The sequence below is a fragment of the Oncorhynchus mykiss genome, chromosome 15 (assembly GCF_013265735.2).
Source record: "Oncorhynchus mykiss isolate Arlee chromosome 15, USDA_OmykA_1.1, whole genome shotgun sequence".
NCBI lineage: Eukaryota > Metazoa > Chordata > Actinopteri > Salmoniformes > Salmonidae > Oncorhynchus > Oncorhynchus mykiss.
The window spans coordinates 12,715,151-12,738,054 of record NC_048579.1 but is presented as its reverse complement, the minus strand read 5'-3'; the positions used below and the strand labels follow the sequence as shown (position 1 = coordinate 12,738,054).

General features: G+C 41.4%; 1 protein-coding gene and 1 pseudogene across 1 annotated transcript; one reads left to right on the top strand and one right to left on the bottom strand.

Moving 5' to 3' along the window:
* LOC118938943 overlaps positions 1 to 17,254 on the top strand; it is a 63,279-nt pseudogene extending 46,025 nt beyond the window's left edge.
* A 59-nt stretch (positions 17,255 to 17,313) lies between these two features.
* Positions 17,314 to 19,477, bottom strand: sec61g (SEC61 translocon subunit gamma). The gene is made up of 4 exons (XM_021562321.2): positions 19,159 to 19,477; positions 18,549 to 18,652; positions 17,914 to 18,016; positions 17,314 to 17,486 (listed from the first exon to the last, which is right to left on the bottom strand). The coding sequence occupies exons 2-4, from the start codon at positions 18,640 to 18,642 to the stop codon at positions 17,477 to 17,479; spliced, it is 207 nt and encodes a 68-aa protein (XP_021417996.1). The 5' UTR covers positions 18,643 to 18,652; positions 19,159 to 19,477; the 3' UTR covers positions 17,314 to 17,476.
* Positions 19,478 to 22,904: the final 3,427 nt, after the last annotated feature.

The following is a 22,904-nucleotide window of genomic DNA, read 5'->3' as shown; positions in this document are numbered from 1 at the left end:
TTTACAACAAGCACACAAACACAGTGTGACATCGTGGATGTTTACAACACACGCAAACAGTGTAACATCGTGGATGTTTACAACACACACACAAACAGTGTAACATCGTGGATGTTTACAACACACACACAAACAGTGTAACACCATGGATGTTTGCAACACACACAAACAGTGTGACAACGTGGATGTTTACAACACACACAAACAGTGTGACATCGTGGATGTTTACAACACGCACACAAACAGTGTAACATCGTGGATGTTTACAACACACACAAACAGTGTAACATCGTGGATGTTTACAACACACACACAAAACACAGTGTAACATCGTGGATGTTTACAACAACCACACAAACAGTGTAACATCGTGGATGTTTACAACACACACAAACAGTGTAACATCGTGGATGTTTACAACACACACAAACAGTGTGACATCGTGGATGTTTACAACACGCACACAAACAGTGTGACATCGTGGATGTTTACAACAAGCACACAAACAGTGTGACATCGTGGATGTTTACAACAAGCACACAAACACAGTGTAACACCATGGATGTTTACAACACACACACAAACACAGTGTGACATCGTGGATGTTTACAACAACCACACAAACACAGTGTAACACCATTGATGTTTACAACACACACACAAACAGTGTAACATCGTGGATGTTTACAACACACACAAACAGTGTGACATCGTGGATGTTTACAACACGCACACAAACAGTGTAACATCGTGGATGTTTACAACACACACAAACAGTGTAACATCGTGGATGTTTACAACACGCACACAAAACACAGTGTAACATCGTGGATGTTTACAACACACACAAACAGTGTGACATCGTGGATGTTTACAACACACACACAAACAGTGTGACATCGTGGATGTTTACAACAAGCACACAAACAGTGTGACATCGTGGATGTTTACAACACGCACACAAACACTGTAACATCGTGGATGTTTACAACACACACAAACAGTGTGACATCGTGGATGTTTACAACACACACAAACAGTGTGACATCGTGGATGTTTACAACACACACAAACAGTGTGACATCGTGGATGTTTACAACACATACACAAACAGTGTGACATCGTGGATGTTTACAACACACACAAACAGTGTGACATCGTGGATGTTTACAACAAGCACACAAACAGTGTAACATCGTGGATGTTTACAACACACACAAACAGTGTAACATTGTGGATGTTTACAACACACACAAACAGTGTAACATCGTGGATGTTTACAACACACACAAACAGTGTAACATCGTGGATGTTTACAACACACACAAACAGTGTAACATCGTGGATGTTTACAACACACACAAACAGTGTGACATCGTGGATGTTTACAATAAGCACACAAACAGTGTAACATCGTGGATGTTTACAACACACACAAACAGTGTAACATCGTGGATGTTTACAACACACACAAACAGTGTAACATCGTGGATGTTTACAACACACACAAACAGTGTAACATTGTGGATGTTTACAACACACACAAACAGTGTAACATCGTGGATGTTTACAACACACACAAACAGTGTGACATCGTGGATGTTTACAACACACACAAACAGTGTAACATCGTGGATGTTTACAACACACACACAAAACACAGTGTAACATCGTGGATGTTTACAACACACACACAAAACACAGTGTAACATCGTGGATGTTTACAACACACACAAACAGTGTGACATCGTGGATGTTTACAATAAGCACACAAACAGTGTGACATCGTGGATGTTTACAACAACCACACAAACAGTGTAACATCGTGGATGTTTACAACACACACAAACAGTGTAACATCGTGGATGTTTACAACACACACAAACAGTGTAACACCATGGATGTTTACAACAAGCACACAAACACAGTGTAACACCATGGATGTTCACAACACGCACACAAACACAGTGTAACACCATGGATGTTTACAACAAGCACACAAACACAGTGTAACACCATGGATGTTTACAACAACCACACAAACACAGTGTAACACCATGGATGTTTACAACAACCACACAAACACAGTGTAACACCATGGATGTTTACAACAACCACACAAACACAGTGTAACACCATGGATGTTTACAACAAGCACACAAACACAGTGTGACATCGTGGATGTTTACAACAACCACACAAACAGTGTGACATCGTGGATGTTTACAACACGCACACACAGTGTGACATCGTGGATGTTTACAACACACACACAAACAGTGTGACATCGTGGATGTTTACAACACACACAAACAGTGTGACATCGTGGATGTTTACAACAACCACACAAACAGTGTAACATCGTGGATGTTTACAACACGCACACAAAACACAGTGTGACACCATGGATGTTTACAACACACACAAACAGTGTAACATCGTGGATGTTTACAACACACACAAACACAGTGTGACATCGTGGATGTTTACAACAAGCACACAAACAGTGTAACATCGTGGATGTTTACAACACACACAAACACAGTGTGACATCGTGGATGTTTACAACACACACAAACACAGTGTGACATCGTGGATGTTTACAACACACACAAACAGTGTAACATCGTAGATGTTTACAACACGCACACAAAACACAGTGTGACACCATGGATGTTTACAACAAGCACACAAAACACAGTGTGACATCGTGGATGTTTACAACAAGCACACAAAACACAGTGTGACATCGTGGATGTTTACAACAAGCACACAAAACACAGTGTGACATCGTGGATGTTTACAACACACACACAAACAGTGTGACATCGTGGATGTTTACAACAAGCACACAAAACACAGTGTGACATCGTGGATGTTTACAACAAGCACACAAAACACAGTGTAACATCGTGGATGTTTACAACAAGCACACAAACACAGTGTGACATCGTGGATGTTTACAACACACGCAAACAGTGTAACATCGTGGATGTTTACAACACACACACAAACAGTGTAACACCGTGGATGTTTACAACACACACACAAACAGGTAACACCATGGATGTTTACAACACACACAAACAGTGTGACATCGTGGATGTTTACAACACACACAAACAGTGTGACATCGTGGATGTTTACAACACGCACACAAACAGTGTAACATCGTGGATGTTTACAACACACACAAACAGTGTAACATCGTGGATGTTTACAACACACACACAAAACACAGTGTAACATCGTGGATGTTTACAACAACCACACAAACAGTGTAACATCGTGGATGTTTACAACACACACAAACAGTGTAACATCGTGGATGTTTACAACACACACAAACAGTGTGACATCGTGGATGTTTACAACACGCACACAAACAGTGTGACATCGTGGATGTTTACAACAAGCACACAAACAGTGTGACATCGTGGATGTTTACAACAAGCACACAAACACAGTGTAACACCATGGATGTTTACAACACACACACAAACACAGTGTGACATCGTGGATGTTTACAACAACCACACAAACACAGTGTAACACCATGGATGTTTACAACACACACACAAACAGTGTAACATTGTGGATGTTTACAACACAAACAAACAGTGTGACATCGTGGATGTTTACAACACGCACACAAACAGTGTAACATCGTGGATGTTTACAACACACACAAACAGTGTAACATCGTGGATGTTTACAACACGCACACAAAACACAGTGTAACATCGTGGATGTTTACAACACACACAAACAGTGTGACATCGTGGATGTTTACAACACACACACAAACAGTGTGACATCGTGGATGTTTACAACAAGCACACAAACAGTGTGACATCGTGGATGTTTACAACACGCACACAAACACTGTAACATCGTGGATGTTTACAACACACACAAACAGTGTGACATCGTGGATGTTTACAACACACACAAACAGTGTGACATCGTGGATGTTTACAACACACACAAACAGTGTGACATCGTGGATGTTTACAACACACACACAAACAGTGTGACATCGTGGATGTTTACAACACACACAAACAGTGTGACATCGTGGATGTTTACAACAAGCACACAAACAGTGTAACATCGTGGATGTTTACAACACACACAAACAGTGTAACATTGTGGATGTTTACAACACACACAAACAGTGTAACATCGTGGATGTTTACAACACACACAAACAGTGTAACATCGTGGATGTTTACAACACACACAAACAGTGTAACATCGTGGATGTTTACAACACACACAAACAGTGTGACATCGTGGATGTTTACAATAAGCACACAAACAGTGTAACATCGTGGATGTTTACAACACACACAAACAGTGTAACATCGTGGATGTTTACAACACACACAAACAGTGTAACATCGTGGATGTTTACAACACACACAAACAGTGTAACATTGTGGATGTTTACAACACACACAAACAGTGTAACATCGTGGATGTTTACAACACACACAAACAGTGTGACATCGTGGATGTTTACAACACACACAAACAGTGTAACATCGTGGATGTTTACAACACACACACAAAACACAGTGTAACATCGTGGATGTTTACAACACACACAAACAGTGTGACATCGTGGATGTTTACAATAAGCACACAAACAGTGTGACATCGTGGATGTTTACAACAACCACACAAACAGTGTAACATCGTGGATGTTTACAACACACACAAACAGTGTAACATCGTGGATGTTTACAACACACACAAACAGTGTAACACCATGGATGTTTACAACAAGCACACAAACACAGTGTAACACCATGGATGTTCACAACACGCACACAAACACAGTGTAACACCATGGATGTTTACAACAAGCACACAAACACAGTGTAACACCATGGATGTTTACAACAACCACACAAACACAGTGTAACACCATGGATGTTTACAACAACCACACAAACACAGTGTAACACCATGGATGTTTACAACAACCACACAAACACAGTGTAACACCATGGATGTTTACAACAAGCACACAAACACAGTGTGACATCGTGGATGTTTACAACAACCACACAAACAGTGTGACATCGTGGATGTTTACAACACGCACACACAGTGTGACATCGTGGATGTTTACAACACACACACAAACAGTGTGACATCGTGGATGTTTACAACACACACAAACAGTGTGACATCGTGGATGTTTACAACAACCACACAAACAGTGTGACATCGTGGATGTTTACAACACGCACACACAGTGTGACATCGTGGATGTTTACAACACACACAAACACAGTGTGACACCATGGATGTTTACAACACACACACAAACACAGTGTGACACCATGGATGTTTACAACACACACAAACACAGTGTGACACCATGGATGTTTACAACACACACACAAACAGTGTGACATCGTGGATGTTTACAACACACACAAACAGTGTGACATCGTGGATGTTTACAACACGCACACAAACAGTGTAACATCGTGGATGTTTACAACACACACACAAATAGTGTGACATCGTGGATGTTTACAACAAGCACACAAACAGTGTGACATCGTGGATGTTTACAACACACACACAAACAGTGTGACATCGTGGATGTTTACAACACACACACAAACAGTGTAACATCGTGGATGTTTACAACACACACAAACAGTGTGACATCGTGGATGTTTACAACACGCACACAAACAGTGTAACATCGTGGATGTTTACAACACGCACACAAACAGTGTGACATCGTGGATGTTTACAACACACACAAACAGTGTAACATCGTGGATATTTACAACACGCACACAAAACACAGTGTGACATTGTGGATGTTTACAACACACACACAAACAGTGTGACATCGTGGATGTTTACAACAAGCACACAAACAGTGTGACATCGTGGATGTTTACAACACACACAAACAGTGTAACATCGTGGATGTTTACAACACACACAAACAGTGTAACATCGTGGATGTTTACAACACACACAAACAGTGTAACATCGTGGATGTTTACAACACACACAAACAGTGTGACATCGTGGATGTTTACAACACACACAAACAGTGTAACATCGTGGATGTTTACAACACACACACAAAACACAGTGTAACATCGTGGATGTTTACAACACACACAAACAGTGTGACATCGTGGATGTTTACAATAAGCACACAAACAGTGTGACATCGTGGATGTTTACAACAACCACACAAACAGTGTAACATCGTGGATGTTTACAACACACACAAACAGTGTAACATCGTGGATGTTTACAACACACACAAACAGTGTAACACCATGGATGTTTACAACAAGCACACAAACACAGTGTAACACCATGGATGTTCACAACACGCACACAAACACAGTGTAACACCATGGATGTTTACAACAAGCACACAAACACAGTGTAACACCATGGATGTTTACAACAACCACACAAACACAGTGTAACACCATGGATGTTTACAACAACCACACAAACACAGTGTAACACCATGGATGTTTACAACAACCACACAAACACAGTGTAACACCATGGATGTTTACAACAAGCACACAAACACAGTGTAACACCATGGATGTTTACAACAACCACACAAACAGTGTAACATCGTGGATGTTTACAAGAAGCACACAAACACAGTGTAACACCATGGATGTTTACAACAAGCACACAAACACAGTGTAACACCATGGATGTTTACAACAAGCACACAAACACAGTGTGACATCGTGGATGTTTACAACAACCACACAAACAGTGTGACATCGTGGATGTTTACAACACGCACACACAGTGTGACATCGTGGATGTTTACAACACACACACAAACAGTGTGACATCGTGGATGTTTACAACACACACAAACAGTGTGACATCGTGGATGTTTACAACAACCACACAAACAGTGTGACATCGTGGATGTTTACAACACGCACACACAGTGTGACATCGTGGATGTTTACAACACACACAAACACAGTGTGACACCATGGATGTTTACAACACACACACAAACACAGTGTGACACCATGGATGTTTACAACACACACAAACACAGTGTGACACCATGGATGTTTACAACACACACACAAACAGTGTGACATCGTGGATGTTTACAACACACACAAACAGTGTGACATCGTGGATGTTTACAACACGCACACAAACAGTGTAACATCGTGGATGTTTACAACACACACACAAATAGTGTGAAATCGTGGATGTTTACAACAAGCACACAAACAGTGTGACATCGTGGATGTTTACAACACACACACAAACAGTGTGACATCGTGGATGTTTACAACACACACACAAACAGTGTAACATCGTGGATGTTTACAACACACACAAACAGTGTGACATCGTGGATGTTTACAACACGCACACAAACAGTGTAACATCGTGGATGTTTACAACACGCACACAAACTGTGTGACATCGTGGATGTTTACAACACACACAAACAGTGTAACATCGTGGATGTTTACAACACGCACACAAAACACAGTGTGACATTGTGGATGTTTACAACACACACACAAACAGTGTGACATCGTGGATGTTTACAACAAGCACACAAACAGTGTGACATCGTGGATGTTTACAACACACACAAACAGTGTAACATCGTGGATGTTTACAACACGCACACAAAACACAGTGTGACACCATGGATGTTTACAACACACACAAACAGTGTAACATCGTGGATGTTTACAACACACACAAACAGTGTAACATCGTGGATGTTTACAACACACACAAACAGTGTAACATCGTGGATGTTTACAACACACACAAACAGTGTGACATCGTGGATGTTTACAACACACACAAACAGTGTAACATCGTGGATGTTTACAACACACACACAAAACACAGTGTAACATCGTGGATGTTTACAACACACACAAACAGTGTGACATCGTGGATGTTTACAATAAGCACACAAACAGTGTGACATCGTGGATGTTTACAACAACCACACAAACAGTGTAACATCGTGGATGTTTACAACACACACAAACAGTGTAACATCGTGGATGTTTACAACACACACAAACAGTGTAACACCATGGATGTTTACAACAAGCACACAAACACAGTGTAACACCATGGATGTTCACAACACGCACACAAACACAGTGTAACACCATGGATGTTTACAACAAGCACACAAACACAGTGTAACACCATGGATGTTTACAACAACCACACAAACACAGTGTAACACCATGGATGTTTACAACAACCACACAAACACAGTGTAACACCATGGATGTTTACAACAACCACACAAACACAGTGTAACACCATGGATGTTTACAACAAGCACACAAACACAGTGTGACATCGTGGATGTTTACAACAACCACACAAACAGTGTAACATCGTGGATGTTTACAAGAAGCACACAAACACAGTGTAACACCATGGATGTTTACAACAAGCACACAAACACAGTGTAACACCATGGATGTTTACAACAAGCACACAAACACAGTGTGACATCGTGGATGTTTACAACAACCACACAAACAGTGTGACATCGTGGATGTTTACAACACGCACACACAGTGTGACATCGTGGATGTTTACAACACACACACAAACAGTGTGACATCGTGGATGTTTACAACACACACAAACAGTGTGACATCGTGGATGTTTACAACAACCACACAAACAGTGTGACATCGTGGATGTTTACAACACGCACACACAGTGTGACATCGTGGATGTTTACAACACACACAAACACAGTGTGACACCATGGATGTTTACAACACACACACAAACACAGTGTGACACCATGGATGTTTACAACACACACAAACAGTGTGACATCGTGGATGTTTACAACACACACACAAATAGTGTGACATCGTGGATGTTTACAACAAGCACACAAACAGTGTGACATCGTGGATGTTTACAACACACACACAAACAGTGTGACATCGTGGATGTTTACAACACACACACAAACAGTGTAACATCGTGGATGTTTACAACACACACAAACAGTGTGACATCGTGGATGTTTACAACACGCACACAAACAGTGTAACATCGTGGATGTTTACAACACGCACACAAACAGTGTGACATCGTGGATGTTTACAACACACACAAACAGTGTAACATCGTGGATGTTTACAACACGCACACAAAACACAGTGTGACATCGTGGATGTTTACAACACACACAAACAGTGTAACATCGTGGATGTTTACAACACACACACAAATAGTGTGACATCGTGGATGTTTACAACAAGCACACAAACAGTGTGACATCGTGGATGTTTACAACACACACACAAACAGTGTGACATCGTGGATGTTTACAACACACACACAAACAGTGTAACATCGTGGATGTTTACAACACACACAAACAGTGTGACATCGTGGATGTTTACAACACGCACACAAAACACAGTGTGACACCATGGATGTTTACAACACACACAAACAGTGTAACATCGTGGATGTTTACAACACACACAAACACAGTGTGACATCGTGGATGTTTACAACACGCACACAAAACACAGTGTGACATTGTGGATGTTTACAACACACACACAAACAGTGTGACATCGTGGATGTTTACAACACACACAAACAGTGTGACATCGTGGATGTTTACAACAACCACACAAACAGTGTGACATCGTGGATGTTTACAACACGCACACACAGTGTGACATCGTGGATGTTTACAACACACACACAAACAGTGTGACATCGTGGATGTTTACAACACACACAAACAGTGTGACATCGTGGATGTTTACAACAACCACACAAACAGTGTGACATCGTGGATGTTTACAACACGCACACACAGTGTGACATCGTGGATGTTTACAACACACACAAACACAGTGTGACACCATGGATGTTTACAACACACACACAAACACAGTGTGACACCATGGATGTTTACAACACACACAAACAGTGTGACATCGTGGATGTTTACAACACACACACAAATAGTGTGACATCGTGGATGTTTACAACAAGCACACAAACAGTGTGACATCGTGGATGTTTACAACACACACACAAACAGTGTGACATCGTGGATGTTTACAACACACACACAAACAGTGTAACATCGTGGATGTTTACAACACACACAAACAGTGTGACATCGTGGATGTTTACAACACGCACACAAACAGTGTAACATCGTGGATGTTTACAACACGCACACAAACAGTGTGACATCGTGGATGTTTACAACACACACAAACAGTGTAACATCGTGGATGTTTACAACACGCACACAAAACACAGTGTGACATCGTGGATGTTTACAACACACACAAACAGTGTAACATCGTGGATGTTTACAACACACACACAAATAGTGTGACATCGTGGATGTTTACAACAAGCACACAAACAGTGTGACATCGTGGATGTTTACAACACACACACAAACAGTGTGACATCGTGGATGTTTACAACACACACACAAACAGTGTAACATCGTGGATGTTTACAACACACACAAACAGTGTGACATCGTGGATGTTTACAACACGCACACAAAACACAGTGTGACACCATGGATGTTTACAACACACACAAACAGTGTAACATCGTGGATGTTTACAACACACACAAACACAGTGTGACATCGTGGATGTTTACAACACGCACACAAAACACAGTGTGACATTGTGGATGTTTACAACACACACACAAACAGTGTGACATCGTGGATGTTTACAACAAGCACACAAACAGTGTGACATCGTGGATGTTTACAACACACACAAACAGTGTAACATCGTGGATGTTTACAACACGCACACAAAACACAGTGTGACATTGTGGATGTTTACAACACACACACAAACAGTGTGACATCGTGGATGTTTACAACAAGCACACAAACAGTGTGACATCGTGGATGTTTACAACACACACAAACAGTGTAACATCGTGGATGTTTACAACACGCACACAAAACACAGTGTGACACCATGGATGTTTACAACACACACAAACAGTGTAACATCGTGGATGTTTACAACACACACAAACACAGTGTGACATCGTGGATGTTTACAACAAGCACACAAACAGTGTAACATCGTGGATGTTTACAACACACACAAACACAGTGTGACATCGTGGATGTTTACAACACACACAAACACAGTGTGACATCGTGGATGTTTACAACACACACAAACAGTGTAACATCGTAGATGTTTACAACACGCACACAAAACACAGTGTGACACCATGGATGTTTACAACAAGCACACAAAACACAGTGTGACATCGTGGATGTTTACAACAAGCACACAAAACACAGTGTGACATCGTGGATGTTTACAACAAGCACACAAAACACAGTGTGACATCGTGGATGTTTACAACACACACACAAACAGTGTGACATCGTGGATGTTTACAACAAGCACACAAAACACAGTGTGACATCGTGGATGTTTACAACAAGCACACAAAACACAGTGTAACATCGTGGATGTTTACAACAAGCACACAAACACAGTGTGACATCGTGGATGTTTACAACACACGCAAACAGTGTAACATTGTGGATGTTTACAACACACACACAAACAGTGTAACATCGTGGATGTTTACAACACACACACAAACAGTGTAACACCATGGATGTTTACAACACACACAAACAGTGTGACATCGTGGATGTTTACAACACACACAAACAGTGTGACATCGTGGATGTTTACAACACGCACACAAACAGTGTAACATCGTGGATGTTTACAACACACACAAACAGTGTAACATCGTGGATGTTTACAACACACACACACAACACAGTGTAACATCGTGGATGTTTACAACAACCACACAAACAGTGTAACATCGTGGATGTTTACAACACACACAAACAGTGTAACATCGTGGATGTTTACAACACACACAAACAGTGTGACATCGTGGATGTTTACAACACGCACACAAACAGTGTGACATCGTGGATGTTTACAACAAGCACACAAACAGTGTGACATCGTGGATGTTTACAACAAGCACACAAACACAGTGTAACACCATTGATGTTTACAACACACACAAACACAGTGTGACATCGTGGATGTTTACAACAACCACACAAACACAGTGTAACACCATGGATGTTTACAACACACACACAAACAGTGTAACATCGTGGATGTTTACAACACACACAAACAGTGTGACATCGTGGATGTTTACAACACGCACACAAACAGTGTAACATCGTGGATGTTTACAACACACACAAACAGTGTAACATCGTGGATGTTTACGACACGCACAAAAAACACAGTGTAACATCGTGGATGTTTACAAAACACACAAACAGTGTGACATCGTGGATGTTTACAACACGCACACAAACAGTGTGACATCGTGGATGTTTACAACAAGCACACAAACAGTGTGACATCGTGGATGTTTACAACACGCACACAAACAGTGTAACATCGTGGATGTTTACAACACACACAAACAGTGTGACATCGTGGATGTTTACAACACACACAAACAGTGTGACATCGTGGATGTTTACAACACACACAAACAGTGTGACATCGTGGATGTTTACAACACACACACAAACAGTGTGACATCGTGGATGTTTACAACACACACAAACAGTGTGACATCGTGGATGTTTACAACAAGCACACAAACAGTGTAACATCGTGGATGTTTACAACACACACAAACAGTGTAACATCGTGGATGTTTACAACACACACAAACAGTGTAACATCGTGGATGTTTACAACACACACAAACAGTGTAACATCGTGGATGTTTACAACACACACAAACAGTGTGACATCGTGGATGTTTACAACACACACACAAACAGTGTGACATCGTGGATGTTTACAACACACACACAAACACAGTGTAACATCGTGGATGTTTACAACACACACAAACAGTGTGACATCGTGGATGTTTACAATAAGCACACAAACAGTGTAACATCGTGGATGTTTACAACACACACAAACAGTGTAACATCATGGATGTTTACAACACACACAAACAGTGTAACATCGTGGATGTTTACAACACACACAAACAGTGTAACATCGTGGATGTTTACAACACACACAAACAGTGTAACATCGTGGATGTTTACAACACACACAAACAGTGTAACATCGTGGATGTTTACAACACACACAAACAGTGTGACATCGTGGATGTTTACAACACACACAAACAGTGTAACATCGTGGATGTTTACAACACACACACAAAACACAGTGTAACATCGTGGATGTTTATAACACACACACAAACAGTGTAACACCATGGATGTTTACAACACACACAAACAGTGTAACATCGTGGATGTTTACAACACACACAAACAGTGTGACATCGTGGATGTTTACAATAAGCACACAAACAGTGTGACATCGTGGATGTTTACAACAACCACACAAACAGTGTGACATCGTGGATGTTTACAACACGCACACAAACAGTGTAACACCATGGATGTTTACAACACACACACAAACACAGTGTAACATCGTGGATGTTTACAACAAGCACACAAACACAGTGTAACACCATGGATGTTTACAACACACACACAAACACAGTGTAACACCATGGATGTTTACAACACACACACAAACACAGTGTAACACCATGGATGTTTACAACAAGCACACAAACAGTGTAACACCATGGATGTTTACAACAACCACACAAACACAGTGTGACATCGTGGATGTTTACAACAACCACACAAACACAGTGTAACACCATGGATGTTTACAACACACACACAAACACAGTGTAACACCATGGATGTTTACAACACACACACAAACACAGTGTAACATCGTGGATGTTTACAACACACACACAAACACAGTGTAACACCATGGATGTTTACAACACACACACAAACACAGTGTAACATTGTGGATGTTTACAATAAGCACACAAACACAGTGTAACACCATGGATGTTTACAACACACACACACAAACACAGTGTGACATCGTGGATGTTTACAACAACCACACAAACACAGTGTAACACCATGGATGTTTACAACACACACACAAACACAGTGTAACACCATGGATGTTTGCAACACACACAAACAGTGTAACATCGTGGATGTTTACAACACACACAAACAGTGTGACATCGTGGATGTTTACAACACACACACAAACAGTGTGACATCGTGGATGTTTACAACACACACACAAACACAGTGTAACATCGTGGATGTTTACAACACACACAAACAGTGTGACATCGTGGATGTTTACAATAAGCACACAAACAGTGTAACATCGTGGATGTTTACAACACACACAAACAGTGTAACATCATGGATGTTTACAACACACACAAACAGTGTAACATCGTGGATGTTTACAACACACACAAACAGTGTAACATCGTGGATGTTTACAACACACACAAACAGTGTAACATCGTGGATGTTTACAACACACACAAACAGTGTAACATCGTGGATGTTTACAACACACACAAACAGTGTGACATCGTGGATGTTTACAACACACACAAACAGTGTAACATCGTGGATGTTTACAACACACACACACAAAACACAGTGTAACATCGTGGATGTTTACAACACACACACAAACAGTGTAACACCATGGATGTTTACAACACACACAAACAGTGTAACATCGTGGATGTTTACAACACACACAAACAGTGTGACATCGTGGATGTTTACAACACGCACACAAACAGTGTAACACCATGGATGTTTACAACACACACACAAACACAGTGTAACATCGTGGATGTTTACAACAAGCACACAAACACAGTGTAACACCATGGATGTTTACAACACACACACAAACACAGTGTAACACCATGGATGTTTACAACACACACACAAACACAGTGTAACACCATGGATGTTTACAACAAGCACACAAACAGTGTAACACCATGGATGTTTACAACAACCACACAAACACAGTGTGACATCGTGGATGTTTACAACAACCACACAAACACAGTGTAACACCATGGATGTTTACAACACACACACAAACACAGTGTAACACCATGGATGTTTACAACACACACACAAACACAGTGTAACATCGTGGATGTTTACAACACACACACAAACACAGTGTAACACCATGGATGTTTACAACACACACACAAACACAGTGTAACATCGTGGATGTTTACAATAAGCACACAAACACAGTGTAACACCATGGATGTTTACAACACACACACACAAACACAGTGTGACATCGTGGATGTTTACAACAACCACACAAACACAGTGTAACACCATGGATGTTTACAACACACACACAAACACAGTGTAACACCATGGATGTTTGCAACACACACACAAACACAGTGTAACACCATGGATGTTTACAACACACACACAAACACAGTGTAACATCGTGGATGTTTACAACACACACACAAACACAGTGTAACACCATGGATGTTTACAACACACACACAAACACAGTGTAACATCGTGGATGTTTACAATAAGCACACAAACACAGTGTAACACCATGGATGTTTACAACACACACACAAACACAGTGTAACACCATGGATGTTTACAACAAGCACACAAACACAGTGTAACACCATGGATGTTTACAACACACACAAACACAGTGTAACACCATGGATGTTTACAACACACACAAACAGTGTATCATCGTGGATGTTTACAATAAGCACACAAACAGTGTGACATCGTGGATGTTCTGTTTTTTGAAGCAGGATGGTGTTTTGTCAGGCTGATTCAGCCGCCTGACATTTGATTTGATCTCGTTGTTTAGTACCATCCAGGAAACGTGATTATGGTGGACTATTTTTTTATATATACACATTCAATAACCTAATTTAATATTCTACATGTTTTGTTCTCCTGTCCCAATAGACTTTTCAAACAAAGTCATTCTGAGATGTTAGTGTTGATGTAGTAGAATCGGATGCGGTTTCAGCCTGTCTGCCAGTAGAATGGGGTTATGAGGTAGAATAACTTTAACCCCAACGGAATGTGAGGTGTGGTTATTGAAATCACAAGACAATATTACACAATGGCATAATCCAGACAGTCCATGTATAACCCATTTTTATATCAACCCTTGACGTGCACAAAGATGCTAAACATATCCTTCATATTAAATAGACAACATGACAATAAGTTAAGTTGTACAATTCATTGAGTTCTGATGGAAGGAGAAACGCAACATCTGGTAATACCCGATTTTGCCAAACGAGGTCCCTGTCGACCTAGTCTCAGGACCACCTCATCTAATGACGTCTTCAGTAACCTCCAAGACCAATATCATCACCCTAGCTACAGTCCTCTCACTTTGTTTTGATGTGTCACCCCCCCCCCCCATCATCTTTCGAATTGTAATGAATGAAGTCTACAATTATGTAGTGAAGAATATGATTTGATTAATACCAATGGACACATGAAAAGAGAACCTGAAAATCCTCAACTTAATGCAGCTAGCTCTATGGTGTAAGTCTCTCCTGTCCAGAGGGTTGGCTTTGAGGCATACCAGTTCCCAGTTCTCTTATGCAGCGGTCAAGCACAATGCTAGTCTTTGTGTGTGTGAACACTCTCTGGCCACAGATTACCCTCCATCGTTCCCCTGGTCCCAGCGGAGTGCTTTAATACACAGCATGGTGCGGTCTGTCTGGACCACCCTGGGGTTACACAGGGACAGACGGTATGTTTGTAAACGGTGGTGTGGCTGCAATGAACCTGCATTACCTCAAGTGTTTTCCCCTATTACCTTGTAGGTTCTGCAGGCTGAGCATGTCTTACTGACTGTGTTATAGACAACCAGGTTCTGCAGGCTGAGCATGTCTTACTGACTGTGTTATAGACAACCAGGTTCTGCAGTTCGGGAGGCTGGTGAGCACGTCCAACACCTACGAGCCAGTCAGCCAGGGAAACCAGAGGAAGCCTGTAACTGTGACTACAGACCAGCCGTTGCTCTGGTGCATGGGCATCTGCAGGGATTGTAGGGTGCAAGTCTACAGTTTGGAACCCAGCACCTTAAATCGGGGAGGATGGACTCATAGTAATGGTATCAAACACATGAAACATTGTTTCCATAGGTTTGATACCACTCCATTCCAGACATTATGAGCCATCCTCCCCTCAGCAGCCTCCTGTGATGTGTACACAATATACAGCTCATACATAAATCATCGTCACAAGCAGCTTTTTCTTCAATTTATTAACACAGCCAAATAAACAATGCACACAATGTAAAAACAAAAATCACATCCCTTCATTCCCCCCCACCACTATTCCATGTTTCCCCACTGTCTCAGGTCACTGGGTATTGTAGTTCTGTAGTTGTATCACACCTCCAGAGGTTCAGCCGCCCCTGAGAGAGAAGAACAACAGATGGACAGGGCCACAGAGGCTAACTAAGTTTCTCACCCAAAAGTCTACAGTCCTCCACTATTCCTTATGATTTGAAATAGAGCATGTGTAATGCATTCAATCAAATCCAAGTGCTGGAAAACAGCCGTATGTTTGATATTAATGCAGACCTATCATCCAAGGCATTACTACATGCATCTATGCGCATCATACCTTGGTTACATTACACATTTTGGATGCTTGTACATTGGTAACACTAGTGCACCTTAGGTAAATCACCCAATTTCAACACTAACCTACAAAGCCAAATGGACTTAAATGGTGTTTTCTCCCAATAATGTACATAATAAAGTACTGACTACTTACTGTCTGACTCCTGGTGTGTGTCATGCAGTCTAGTCCTATGTTGAAGGTGTGGTCCTACTTACACAATGATGTTGTTGATGGGGATGTGGATGAGCTTGACAAAGAACCCAATGAAGCCCATGATGGCAAACCCAATCGCTGTTGCCATGGCGATCTTCTGGAATTCTAGAAATGATCAGAAGAGATGGTACAATTAGAATCTTTCACAGACAACGGCAGAAAAACCAGACAGAGCTTCACAAGAGTCTTCTTGATCAATGTGTTGTTGTTTTTTTTACATCAAGGGTTTGAAAATAGAAACAGGCCTGCTCCACTCACCAAATGTCATGCTAAAAGAGATTATATCTGAAGCTGTGACTGTGGTCATATAAAGTCAACACTGAAGATTCAATCAGTGATTCATCATCAGTGCTATCCATCTACTAATAATGCTCTGTAGTTGCTCAGCTATGTAACGTTGCAGTCAGTTAACTTGCTACCCGAGTAACCATTTTGACAATCACCTGTGCAATGATTTTATGCTTGAGAGTGTAACCTCACTCAGCAGACAGTGAACTGACAGAAGACAAGATCCTAAAACAGGATAGCAGATGTCAGTGGTTTAGATCCTAAAACAGGATGTCAGTGGTTTACTTATTCAAGTGTATAAGTAAACCACTGACATATAAAGGAAGAGCTGGGTGACTGATAACCATACCTTTCCTGTCTGGTTTGGTGCACCTCTTAACGAGCCTTATGGAGTCCTTGACGAACTGCCGACTGGGCTCAACGAACTGCATAACCTGGTCCATGATGGTTCGTCTGGGGAGCAAACAAGTCCGACAGACAAGGGTTAGTTAGCTAGCTCCATCAAAGTGTCACTAGCTACACGTCTCTTCATCCCTCACCATTTCCTATGTATAATAAAGGGTTCAGTTACGGTTCTGTCCATAAATTCTTAAACATTTAGGCCTGGCTTATAATGTGTTAGCTGAGGTTCTGGTCCATTTTCTGTGTGGGTGCACGAATAAACCTGATACTGTAGCTAACGTTAACTAGCTAGTTAGCTACATGAGGTAGTTAACTGGTGTCGATGGCAACCATAGACTAAGAAGATTTCACAACGAAACACTAGGTTGAGCAATCAAGACAGACATTGCTTTCTAATTTCAACGTCAACGTTGCACTGAACGCCTCAAGATTGTTTGGTTATTTACCAGCAAAACAATCTAGCCAGCTACAGTAGTCAAGCGCCACAATGAAAGAAGACGTAGGTATAACAGTTTGGCCACTAAACTAGAATAATTATTTAAAATGTAGTTTCTTACCCGAGCTATGTTACTATATCAACGCGTCCAAACGAATATCTCTGAGAATAAATAGATGAAGTAGCTAGGCACTGACGTAGCTAAGAGGAGCCACGTCGCTTTCGGAAGCTTTTAGTAGAATCTAGATGACGTAAAATTCGGATGCACATGCGTGAGTGCAGAGAGCAAGAGGCAAAACAAATCTGGCCCAAAATCTGGCCACGAAAATAAGATCAAATCGCATGCGCCGAATACAACAGGTAGACCTTACAGTGAAAGAAGGAAGGAGGAAGGAGGAGGAGTAAGGGGGGGGGTTCTCGACTTGGACTCCCAGAGAGGGGGGCAGACCCCCGTAGAGGGGTGCCTACCTCACCACCCATGGCCACCAGGGGGCACCAGTACATCCAGCTAGCTCCCTACAGAGGGCCAGAGAGGGATGGGGCCAACTCAGGGAAAAGGGGGCCTACACCCGGAGAAGGGTGCCGACCCCCACCCACGGCCAAAAGGGGGTGCCACTACATCCAGCCAGCTCCCTGCACCAGGGAGATGGGGGAGATGGCCAGAGAGGGCTGGGGGTGGCCCCCGGAGAGGGGGGGACACCTCAACACCCATGCAGCGCCACTACATCCACCCTGCTGTCTTCACCAGGGAAAGAGGGGGAGACAGCCACAGAGGGATGGGACAAACCAGGGAGGCGGGGCTGCCCGCCAGAGAGAGGGCCCGCCCCCTGTCCGTGGCCACCAGGGGGTGCTACTAAACTCACCCAGAGAGGGCTGGGACCAACCCAGGGAGCCGGAGCCAATCCCAGGACAGCAGGCACTAACTCCGCCATGGTTGGTTCGAGAGCCTATAGGGTAATAAATGGCGTTTTTGTATTATTTTTTAAATTATTGTCGAAAATGATTTATTTTGTAAATACAAAATACAAAAATAAGTTTTGTACTACAGTTTACATACACCTTAGCCAATACATTTAAAGTTTTTCACAATTCCTGACATTTAATCCTAGTAAAAATTCCCTGTCTTATGTCAGTTAGGATCACCACTTTATTTTAAGAATGTGAAATTAGAATAACAGTAGAGAGAAGGATTTATTTCAGCTTTTATTTCTTTCATCGCATTCCCAGTGGGTCAGAAGTTTACATACACTTAATGAGTATTTGGTAGCATTGCCTTTAAATTGTTTAACTTAGGTCAAATGTTTCAGGTAGCCTTACACAAGCTTCCCACAATAAGTTGGGTGAATTTTGGCCCATTCCTCCTGACAGAGGTGGTGTAACTGAGTCAGGTTTGTAGGCCTCCTTGCTTGTGATGGCCACTCCAATACCTTGACTTTGTTGTCCTTAAGCCATTTTGCCACAACTTTGGAAATATGCTTGGGGTCATTGTTGATTTGGAAGACCCATTTGCAACCAAGCTTGAACTTCCTGACTGATGTCTTGAGAAGTTGCTTCAATATATCCACATAATTTTCCCTCCTCATGCTGCCATCTATTTTGAGAAGTGCACCAGTCCCTGCTGCAGCAAAGCACCCCCACAACATGATGCTGCCACCCCCGTGCTTCATGGTTGGGATGGTGTTCTTCGGCTTGCAAGCCCCCCCTTTTTCCTCCAAACATAACAATGGTCATTATGGCCAAACAGTTCTATTTTTGTTTCATCTGACCAGAGGACATTTCTCCAAAAAGTACGATCTTTGTCCCCATGTGCAGTTGCAAACCGTTTTTTTTATGGCGGTTTTGGAGCAGTGGCTTCTTCCTTGCTGAGCGGCCTTTCAGGTTATGTTGATATAGGACTCATTTTACTCTGGATATAGATACTTTTGTAGCTGTTTCCTCCAGCATCTTCACAAGGTCCTTTGCTGTGGTTCTGGGATTGAGTTGCACTTTCGCACCAAAGTACGTTCATCTCTAGGACACAGAACGCGTCTCCTTCCTGAGCGGTATGACGGCTGCGCGGTCCCATGGTGTTTATACTTTCTTACTGTTGTTTATACATATGAACGTGGTACATTCAGGTGTTTGGAAATTGCTCCCAAGGATGAACCAGGCTTGTGGAGGTCAACATTTTTTTGTAGGTTTTGGCTGATTTCTTTTGATTTTCCCATGATGTCAAGCAATGAAGCACTGAGTTTGAAGGTAGGTCTTGAAATACATCCACAGGTACACCTACAATTGACTCAAATGATGTCAAATAGCCTATCAGAAGCTTCTAAAGCCATGACATAATTTTCTGGAATTTTCCAAGCTGTTTAAACATACAGTCAACTTAGTGTATGTAAACTTCTGACCCACTGTAATGTAAGCAATTATTGGAAAAATTCATGCACAAAGTAGATGTCCTCACTGACTTGCCACAACTATAGTTTGTTAACAAGATATTTGTGGAGTGGTTGAAAAAATAGTTTTAATGACTCCAACCTAAGTGTATGTCAACGTCAGACTTCAACTGTTTGAGATAATTTTCACCAGCTAACATCACATTTCATTATTTTTTAAAAAGCATTTATGCACATAAAGCACATATTGGCTTCACAATTCATAAAGGTCATGTTAAATGACTGATATTATCTCATAGAAGAAAATGTGTAAGATCTCCTGAGCCCCTTAACTTCAGACCTTATTTTTGTCACTGTCATATTTCTACCATTATTACATTTACATTTTAGTTATTTAGCAGACGCTCTGGTAATATTTTACTAAATACATATACTGGGACATCTTTTAGCATTTTCCTCACAGTAACACACATTTTCAAGCTTTTTAGTCTTATTACACCAATTATTTACAGGATCGATGGGTCACCAGCGTAGGCTAATGCGATTAGCATGTGGTTGTAAGTAACAAGAACATTTCCCATGACATAGACATATCTGATATGGGCAGAAATCTTCAGTTCTTTTTAAATCAAATCAAATTAAAAAACAATTGTCACATACACATGGTTAGCAGATGTTAATGCGAGTGTAGCGAAATGCTTGTGCTTCTAGTTCCGACCATGCAGTAATATCTAACAAGTAATCTAACCTATCAATTTCACAACAACTACCTTATACACACAAGTGTAAAGGAATGAATAAGAATATGTACATAAAAATATATGAATGAGCGATGGCCCGAACGGCATAGACAAGATGCAGTAGATGGTATAGAGTACAGTATATACATATGAGATGAGTAATGTAGGGTATGTAAACATTATATTAAGTGGCATTGTTTGAAGTGGCTAGTGATACATTTATTACATCAATGTTTCCATTATTAAAGTGGCTGGAGTTGAGTCAGTATGTTGGCAGCAGCCACTCAATGTTAGTGGTGGCTGTTTAACAGTCTGATGGCCTTGAGATAGAAGCTGTTTTTCAGTCTCTCGGTCCCTGCTTTGATGCACCTGTACTGACCTCGCCTTCTGGATGATAGCGGGGTGAACAGGCAGTGGCTCGGGTGGTTGTTGTCCTTGATGATCTTTATGGCCTTCCTGTGACATCGGGTGGTGTAGGTGTCCTTGAGGGCAGGTAGTTTGCCCCCATTTTCAGTCTTTATTAGTCTTATAACACCAATTATTATTAATGTATGCCCTGAAAAATCTATTCAGTTCCTCCACATTGAAATGAGTGGTGGCCAACTTGAAAAGAGACATCGAGAGACATTGCATATCCTCAATCCTGTTTGTACAAATAACCAATGTCAGTGATAACCACTTATAGGAGTAGATACATGTGGTTATCATACCAGAACATAACCCACAGACATGGACCTTAATGAAAATTG

Excerpts from the sequence above, each read along its gene's own strand:
- sec61g (XM_021562321.2), bottom strand. The coding sequence starts at position 18,642 with ATGGACCAGGTTATGCAGTTCGTTGAGCCCAGTCGGCAGTTCGTCAAG. Across the intron at positions 18,017-18,548 it reads CACCAAACCAGACAGGAAAG|AATTCCAGAAGATCGCCATG; the intron begins GTATGGTTATCA and ends GATCATTTCTAG.